Consider the following 10,267-nt stretch of genomic DNA (forward strand, 5'->3'; position numbering starts at 1 on the left):
TTTTATAGGAAAATTACAGTTAATAAGCAGATAGTGATAGCCAAATGTACCCAGAAAGAACTAAATGAAAATGTGATGGCAAGAAGAAAATGATTCCTTAATTTACTACTATGAAAGTTACCTATCTCTTAAAACTACAAAATATTCAAAACACTCACCCTATTTGGGGAAATACTGGAACTTAACACATTTAATATTAGAATAAATTTTACACCATATTAAAAATTTGTCACATCATGACTGTAAAATTGTATCTTTGAATTTAGTCGATTTGACCTCTCGCTGTCAAAGCCGTGGTAGCAATGTCTCGGACGCGTATGTGTCTCATTAGCTGGCCGGTTCACATCGCTTATCGCGAGCCGGGTGACGTAGTCCTTTGTATTCGCATCTAGTTTTACCTAATAGCAAATGCAGTCGTCAATTCTGTTTGTTCGTAGATTTATTTTGTATATATTAGTTTTCAAGGTTTTTGTGTATATTTTTTTAGATAATAAGTATGAAATATGTATTATAGTAGTTTATAGTTATATTTAGGTTTAAGTTTATTTCTTATTTTGTAGAATTTTAATTGGAAATAACGGTAAACCGTTACATACCCCTCTTTTTAGGTTAGGGTTTTTGCTAGGAAAACCCGCTATTTCTGTTGTCTACTCAATAGATACACTAGTCATCATTCAGGCTTCAATCTCAACATACACCTCCTCTTCATACATGCATCACACAGCCAAATAAGCAATAAACATTTCTATATATGTTTTTGCGTCCTAGCAGATTGAGTATTATACTTACGATTGTATAAATACTCTCATGTATTTATTAATGGTTCTTAAATATATTAATCACTAACCTCAGTGGTCTAGATCATACTACAGGCTGTTTAGAAGACCTGATAGCCTACTGATAGGCCTGAAATTCACAAACCGGTAGAGGTTTACAAAGTATAAATAATCTAATCTAACAGTTGGTGTATTTAGAGTATGTGCCAGCGCTTATACGTCAGTTTCATGAGGCTAGTGAATAAATTTAGACAGTTAATGTAGAAATCGTACATAGGGGACTACTTAATCATATTAAACTTTGTAGTTGGTGATCTTAAAATCTTTAACATGCCAGTTACCTATATTCCTCCCTTGCATGTCTTCTAGTTCGTATACTAAATTAGACTTTTTAGCAACGATCTTACATGGACAATACTTCGGTGCAAGTTTCTTCGCAAACATGTTGTTTTTGTCGCTAAGGTAGAACGTTTTTTTCCAAATAGTATCGCCAACTTTAAAATCATGATCTTTACGGCGTAGGTTATAGTGTTCGCTATTCCTAGTATGGGCTTGCACTAGAGAAGATTGAACCTTATCAAAAAAATTCCGCAAATGACCTAGATTCTCTGCATATTCATCTCTAGGAGTAAATATTATGTCGTCATCTAGTTCTGGGTCAATATAGTGTAAACCGCTAGTGACCAATTCCCGTCCATGAACGAGAAACGCGGGGGTGTATTTTGTTACCTCATTACTGGATGTGTTCATAGCGAATTGAATTTTAGGTAGATTGCAGTCCCAGAACCTATGGTCGTTTTCAATGTAGGATGATACTGCTGTAATAATCACTTTGTTGTATCGTTCTACTGTGTTCACTTGCGGAGTATATTTAGGCGTAAATCTTACGTTAGGGACATTGTAGTCATTAAACAATTTCTTTAACACGTTACTTGTGAACTGCTTTCCATTGTCCATAAGAACAGTACTAGGCACGCCGTGAACTAGGAAAACTTTTTCCTCGATTAACTTAGCTATTATCTCGGAGGTTGCGCGAAGAATGGGAAATAATAAACAGTACTTCGAGAAACAGCATGTCACAACAAATATAAAAGTGTTCTGTTTTCTCGATGGGGGTAGGGGACCTATGAGATCCATGCTTAACATTTGAAAAGGGCGTGAGCAGTCTTTAGGACGGCCCATAATGCCTAGAGTAGCATGAGTAGCATGCTTGTGAGCACAGCAAATATCACAATTAGAAACAAATTTAACTACATCGCGATGCATGTCCTGCCAGAAGTAGTTTAAAGAAAGCCGTTTATGTGTTTTATATATGCCAAAGTGGCCAGCGGTAGGTTCTGAATGATTTTTACTAATAATGTCGAGTCTAAATTCGAGGGGAATGACTTCTTTCCACTCGAACTCTCGAGTTAAAGGATTTAGACTTTTTTTAAACCTAAATAGTCTGCCGTTAGTTACTTTGTAATTTAAAAATGAAGTAGGAGTGTTTTGGCAACCGTTGTAAATATTTAGATACCACGAGTCGCTTGTAGAATAAAACATGTCAGGACTAGTTGGGATCTCATCAATCTCGGCAATAGCAACAGAACGGGAGAGACTGTCTGGTACTACATTTTCTGAGCCACGACGATGCTTGATCTCAAAGTTGAATGAGGACATACGAACTCCCCAACGGGCTAAACGACCCGTGGGATTATTTAGATTTAGAAACCACTTAAGTGACGAGTGATCGGTATACACGACGAACTTTTTGCCGTTCTCCAAGTAGCACCTCCAGTGTTCAATCGCTGTAAGTACTGCAAGTGCCTCTCGTTCTGTTGCGCTGTAGTTACGCTCTTGGTTAGAGAGAGACTTACTCATGTACGCTATAACCTTCTCTTGATTGTCTATGACCTGTGTCAGGACCGCACCCACGCCGTAATCGCTCGCATCTGTATGCACTTGGAACGGCTGCGTATAATCCGGGCACGACAATATAGGAGAAGATACTAAGGCTTCCTTTAGCGTACGGAAGGCGACTTCAGCATCGGTAGACCAGTTAAAAGGGGGTGAGTTTTTAGCTTGTGAAGTAAGTTTATTTAGAGGTGCAGCTATAGAACTGAAATTTGGAATAAAACGGCGATACCATGATGCCGTTCCAATAAACCGACGAACTTCCTTGCGATTAGTAGGAGTTGGATAGTTAATGATTGCCTCAATCTTTTCTGGGTTCGGTTGTAGTCCATTTCCATCTACTACATATCCTAAATAACTCAGTCTATTTCTGAAGAATTGACACTTTTGGTAACCAATGGTTAAGTTTGCCATTTTAAGTTTCTCTAGAACTCTAACTAATAGGGAGATATGTTCTTCAAAGGTCGATGAGACAATGATAATGTCGTCGATGTAGACAAAGACTTTATGCTCAAAATCAGGCCCATAGAACAACATATCAACCAGTCGTTGTTGCGTCGCTGGAGCATTGGTTAAGCCAAAGGGCATAGAAACAAACTGAAAGGTACCACGCGAAGGAATATAAAACGCCGTTTTACACCGGTCTTCTTCCTTAATAGGAATTTGCCAAAAACTCTTTGACAAGTCTAAACTAGAGAGATATTTAGCGTCACGCAGATTGTCGAGTATCTCAGAAATGTATGGAATACTGTAAGCATCCTTGATGGTAACTGCATTCAATTTACGGCTATCTAAGCAGAATCTCATTTCGCCATTTTTTTTAGGTGTCAACAGAACAGGGGACGACCAAGGGCTCTCGCAAGGTTCTACCACGTTTTCACGCAACATTTCATCAAGCTGAGTGTTTAGTATTCTTTGTTTTTCAGGAGACATTCTGTAGTATCTTTGTCGAACAGGAACAGCATTACCGGTATCTATATTGTGAGCAATTAGAGAAGTGCGGCCTAGACCACGTTCTTCATATGAAATGTTACGAAACTGCGCAGTGATATGATCAGCCGTAACTTTTTGCTCAGGCGAAAGATGATCATAGTCACATAAGTGTGTAGGTTGAGGGTCTAGTGATAGAGAGGCTAATTTATCAACATCCCTAGGTAAAATTACGGAATCTAGTTTTTTAGGAAACAATTCGAAAATTCTCCAGAAGTCCATGCCTAATATCAAGGAGTTTTCGACTTCTGGTACGACGTAGGCCTTCAAGATGTGGGTTTGATCTAAGAACGAGACAGGCAGATTGATCATACCAATATTGTTTAGTCTATGCCTGCCAGCTGCGAATAAATTTATCGTATCCGTACTGTTGAGCTTGAAACCCGCATCCAAGAAAACTTTATGATAGTTATTACCTAGAATTGTATAACCACTACCCGTATCTAACAAACCATGGATAGTTTTACCATTAATCTGAACTGAGACATACGGTCTGTTATGTATATTATCTGAATCGTGGATTGCAGTGACTGAATAGCAAGTGAAAAATTTAGATATGAAGTTGAGCCAAGATTTCCACTCTGAATCACTAAAGTTTTCACTAGATTTTTTAGAAAGATTATGTACACTACAATCCACTGAATTTAGTTTTTTGCATCTTTAGGATTACAGGATTTACAATCAGGATAGCGTACACCTTTATTACCACATTTAAAACAGATAGGGAAGTGTGGCTGTTTGCATTCTTTCAAAGAGTGTGTATCAGTGCGACACCTAGGACAGTACTTACGCGAGTTACTAGCAGTGTTGACATTTTTTGTACTGTTTGCTGTCGCTTGTACAGCATTAGTAGTAGTAGGCTTTTCCTCTGTAGTTTTAGATTTGTTGTAGTTGTAAGAGCTCGAGTAGTTAGGATATTTGTTTTGATTATAGTAGTTTTTCTGTTTTTCATTTGAATTTGTATTTTGGTAGTTTTTATTTGTGTAGTAGATATTATTTTTATGATATTTAGTGTAGGCAAATTCTGGGGCTAGAGTCTCAGAAGTCACCCTAGGCGGTTCATGAAACAAGGATAAGCGTGACTGAATGTCCTCATAGTTTGTGCAAAGGGTTTTTAATGTCTTTAGGTCCTTGATCTCAGGTGAAGCGGCTAGGGTGCTGGCATAACATGGCCGGATGTTATGTAAGATAATTTCGAGTTTTTCTTCCTCAGACAACGGTTTAACCAATCGCGAAAACATGCCATGCATAATAGACAAGTAAATAGAAATGTTTTCTTGTTCCCCTTGCGTACGATATTTTATTTCATTAGTCAGGCGATAGTCGTAATTCTTTGGACTAAAGTCTTTTTTTAATAGGACGACGACATCGTCCCAGCTTTGAAAACTTTCTTTATTGCAACGGAACCAATGTAATGCGTCATCAGTGAAAATCTCGTAGGCAAACTTCAATACACGATCCTTTGATATATTCCTAACCTCTACGAATTCTTCAACTCTTTGAATGAAAGAAAAAACGCAGGCTTTTCCAGAGTACTTTAGTTTTGCCAAGTCAGAAGTCAGGTTACGATCACAGTGGAGTACCGCCGTAGCTTCAGGTTCCAAAACTGAGACTGCATTTGCATTTGAGGTTGATGCCGGCCTCAACGTCGTAATTTCTTTGTATTGGTTGTTAAAGGTAGTGCAATAATTTTTGTGCTGGTCAACTAACGTGGCACTAACGTTTGAGATACGCCTTAATCTGTGATATATGTGGTGTAGTAGATTTTCGGTACGCAAGAACAGGGTCTTATCAAATTTAGATTTGAGGGATGCTAGCATCGTTTGGGATTTTGTTAGACTGTCTTTAACAGCATCAAGGTCAACCGCAGGCTCTAAATGTGATTCCAAAATGTCCTCAGGAGGTATGGCCAATTTTACTATCTGGCTTCGGAGGTCCTGCACCGAACCAGTTGAACCACCTCTAAGGATCACCTCATATTCAAGCTCAGCTTTTTGTAGTGACAAATATTTAATTGGGTACGACATGTTTAAATCTTAACGTAAAAAGTGTGTGTTTTGATTACAATTGATTAAAAAGCAGTTAGGTTTAGTTGCTAAGTAAGTGGAATGTGAGATACGATAGAATTTTAAAATTATTTTAAATCGGAATAAGTGAAGTGTAGTGTTTTTTTTTTTTTTTTTTTTTTTAAACAAGAATTTTGCTATAACTATATGAAGTGAGAAACTGACAACCACGTACCAAACAACTGCTCAAATCAGACTTAAAAACTAGATGAATTACAAGTGCTAATATTAGAAAGCCACCAACACCAATGAAAACCAAGAGGAGAAAAAGGCCAAGGACTTGCTTCAATAATGCACAGCTCAGAAATAACCAGTATGGGCGCCAATGTGACGTTTAGCGTCGCATGAAGTAGGTAGATTGCAAAATGAGACGAAAGAAAACTAACCAGAGTAAATTTTACGAAATATAATTTTAAAAAAATAAAAAAACTAAAGGAAAGACAAGGTCGTGGATCTTTTCTGAGCTGGCAATTAACAGTGGTGAAACGAGTCCTTGATAGGGGTCACTTCCCTGCACTACGTCGCAGAACGTCGAACTTGGAGGTGGCCGTCTTCAAAAAAAAGGGTTCCGGATCCAGCACGGGAACCTTCCGGAACGAAGCGGAGCATGCGAATTCAGGTTGGTAGGTTCCGACTCCAACCCCGGACTTGGTCCCTGGAATTCCGGTAAAAATGGCCATTTCAAGAAAAGTCCAATTTTGTACAAGTGACTGCGACATCCGGATTTTAGGCCAAATTAATGCGCTAATGAGAAAGTAGGCTGGTGTAGTGAACCCCAAAGAATTAAAAGGTGATCAATGATGTGGCAGTCACAAGTAGAATCATCATTTTAAATTTAAAACGAAGAAGAAAATGAAGTTAAATTTACTAAATGTACTTCTACAACTAAAGCTTTATTAATGCATGTCAACTACAATTTGGCATGTAATTTTATACATTTAAATTAGAATTAAGCCTAACTTTGATTATAATCTACAAGATTTTTATAAAGTGGGTAGACTCATATTTCCAGAAGGTTCGAGAAGCTTGTTATTTCCAGCGTTATTTTTATAGGAAAATTACAGTTAATAAGCAGATAGTGATAGCCAAATGTACCCAGAAAGAACTAAATGAAAATGTGATGGCAAGAAGAAAATGATTCCTTAATTTACTACTATGAAAGTTACCTATCTCTTAAAACTACAAAATATTCAAAACACTCACCCTATTTGGGGAAATACTGGAACTTAACACATTTAATATTAGAATAAATTTTACACCATATTAAAAATTTGTCACATCATGACTGTAAAATTGTATCTTTGAATTTAGTCGATTTGACCTCTCGCTGTCAAAGCCGTGGTAGCAATGTCTCGGACGCGTATGTGTCTCATTAGCTGGCCGGTTCACATCGCTTATCGCGAGCCGGGTGACGTAGTCCTTTGTATTCGCATCTAGTTTTACCTAATAGCAAATGCAGTCGTCAATTCTGTTTGTTCGTAGATTTATTTTGTATATATTAGTTTTCAAGGTTTTTGTGTATATTTTTTTAGATAATAAGTATGAAATGTGTATTATAGTAGTTTATAGTTATATTTAGGTTTAAGTTTATTTCTTATTTTGTAGAATTTTAATTGGAAATAACGGTAAACCGTTACAATGTATTTATTTGACTCAAGATAGTACTCAGGGTCTGATGATGGAGCCGGAAGGTGGTCACCGGTACCAATCAACCATGCAACTAAACCACTTCGTGTTTAGGCTCGTTTTATTCATCTCAACAAGATCTTTGACACAAGATAGTACTCAGGGTCTGATGATGGAGCCGGAAGGTGGTCACCGGTACCAATCAACCATGCAACTAAACCACTTCGTGTTTGGGCTCGTTTGATTCGGCTCAACAAGATCTTTGACTTAAGATAGTACTCAGGGTCTGATGATGGAGCCGGAAGGTGGTCACCAGTACCAATCAACAATGCAACTAAACCACTTCGTGTTTAGGCTCGTTTTATTCGTCTCAACAAGATCTTTGACTAAAGATAGTACTCAGGGTCTGATGATGGAGCCGGAAGGTGGTCACCGGTACCAATCAACCATGCAACTAAACCACTTCGTGTTTGGGCTCGTTTGATTCGTCTCAACAAGATCTTTGGCACAAGATAATACTCAGGGTCTGATGATGGAGCCGGAAGGTGGTCACCGGTACCAATCAACCATGCAACTAAACCACTTCGTGTTTAGGCTCGTTTGATTCGTCTCAACAAGATCTTTGACACAAGATAGTACTCAGGGTCTGATGATGGAGCCGGCAGGTGGTCACCGGCAGGGTTGGGCAGTATTTCAATTACATGTATTTAAAATACGTATTTGAAATACATTTTTGTATTTTGTATTTGTATTTCAAATACTACCTGGAAAAGTATTTTGTATTTGGTATTTCAAATACTGAACTCACATGTATTTTGTATTTTGTATTTCAAATACTTCAAGCATCAAAATACATTTCTACAAAATACATTTAATTAAATTCTATAATCCTAAAATGGAACGTTTATTTAAATATAATGTACGACTTGTACGAGGGCAAATACAATGCGCGAGCTATTCTGCGCGGAACTTTTCGTCAACAGCCAGGGTATAGGGTCATTGCAGTAGTTTCCGTCCATGCTCTAGTTTTAGACTACTTGACGGATTAGCAAATAATATATTTCATTTTTAATTTACTACTTGCGAAATATAATTTTGATATCATCATCATCGTAGTCATGGCAAAGTCGATGGAGGAACTCAGCATGATGCTCGATGACCTCAACCGAGTTTCACAACGGGTGGGCTTGAAAATGAACATGGACAAGACGAAACTTATGTCAAATGCCAATGTTGTGCCCATCCCAGTCTCTGTACTCGAAGTTGTTGACTCGTACATCTACCTAGGACAAGTAGTCCAATTAGGTAGGTCCAACTTCGAGAAAGAGGTCAACCGCCGAATCCAACTCGGTTGGGCAGCGTTCGGGAAACTACGTAATGTCTTTTCGTCCGACATACCTCAGTGCCTCAAGACGAAAGTCTTTAATCAATGTGTGTTACCAGTGATGACTTACGGCTCCGAAACGTGGTCTTTCACTATCGGCCTCATCTCAAAACTCAAAGTCGCTCAACGAGCTATGGAGAGGGCTATGCTCGGAGTTTCTCTACGTGATCGAATCAGAAATGAGGAGATCCGTAGACGAACTAAAGTAACCGACATAGCCCACCGGATTAGCAAGCTGAAGTGGCAATGGGCAGGCCACATTGCACGCAGAGAAGATGGCCGATGGGGTCGAAAAGTGCTCGAGTGGAGACCACGGACTAGCAAGCGCAGCGTAGGACGTCCACCCACAAGAAGGACAGACGATCTTGTTAAGGTCGCCGGAAGTCGCTGGATGCGGGTCGCTTCCAACCGGCACGTATGGAGGTCCAAGGGGAAAGGCCTATGTTCAGCAGTGGACGTCTTATGGCTGAGATGATGATGATGATGATGATGATCATCATCATCATCATGCATGCATGCAGTTGCATGGTTGATTGGTACCGGTGACCACCTTCCGGCTCCAACATCAGACCCTGAGTACTATCTTGTGTCAAAGATCTTGTTGAAACGAATAAAACGAGCCTAAACACGAAATGGTTTAGTTGCATGGTTGATTGGTACCGGTGACCACCTTCCAGCTCCATCATCAGACTCTGAGTATCACCTAGTGTCAAAGATCTTGTTGAGACGAATCAAACGATCCTAAACACGATGTGGTTTAGTTGCAGGGTTGATTGGTAATGGTACCTTCCAGCTCCATCATCAGACCCTGAGTACTGTCTTGTGTCAAAGATCTTGTTGAGACGAATCAAACGAGCCCAAACACGAAGTTGTTTAGTTACATGATAGACTGGTACCCGTGGCCACCTTCAAGCTCCATCATCAGACCCTGTGTATCTTCAGTGTCAAAGATCTTGTTGAGACGAATCAAACGAGCCTAATCATGTTACTACATGGTTGATTGGTATCCGTGACCACCTTAATCATCATCAGATCCTCAGTACCAGTTCGTTTTTAAACCCTCGTTGATACAAACTTTACAACCTATAGGTTCCAAATGCAATGACGAAACATGTAAATAAGCGAGTAGGTACCTATAATTTCTTTCGAGTAATATACCTTCATAAGTACAAGTATGGGGCTATTCATAAATTACGTCGTTTCAAATGGGAGGAGTGGGGGGGTCTGGACATCGGATGATGGTAACATGACGTAGGAGGAAACAGATTCATCCGAAGCTTGATTTTTGGATGATTTGAGGGGAGGGGGGGGGGGGGGGGGGGGGTCAAAAATCGTCAAAAATAGATGACGTAATTTATGAACAGCCCCTATGTACATTTGCACTGCATTTAGTATTTTCGTACTTACCAAATAACAGTTTTAGAACTTTAAAAGTTAAGTACAGTTAGTGTTGTTATGGTTGATTTCAATATGCTTCGCGAAGGATCAAGAATGTTTAATCCATCATTGTAGTGCGAGTGTGGTAGAAGGGA

General features: G+C 39.0%; 1 protein-coding gene across 1 annotated transcript; it reads right to left on the minus strand.

Annotated features, from left to right (window-relative positions):
- LOC134792594 (uncharacterized) lies at window positions 1–6,288 on the minus strand. Its single transcript, XM_063763825.1, has one exon. It carries the CDS (start codon window positions 5,684–5,686, stop codon window positions 4,304–4,306), a length of 1,383 nt encoding a protein of 460 aa, XP_063619895.1. The 5' UTR covers window positions 5,687–6,288; the 3' UTR covers window positions 1–4,303.
- Window positions 6,289–10,267: the final 3,979 nt, after the last annotated feature.

Source organism: Cydia splendana, chromosome 8 (assembly GCF_910591565.1).
Source record: "Cydia splendana chromosome 8, ilCydSple1.2, whole genome shotgun sequence".
NCBI classification, from domain to species: Eukaryota; Metazoa; Arthropoda; class Insecta; order Lepidoptera; family Tortricidae; genus Cydia; species Cydia splendana.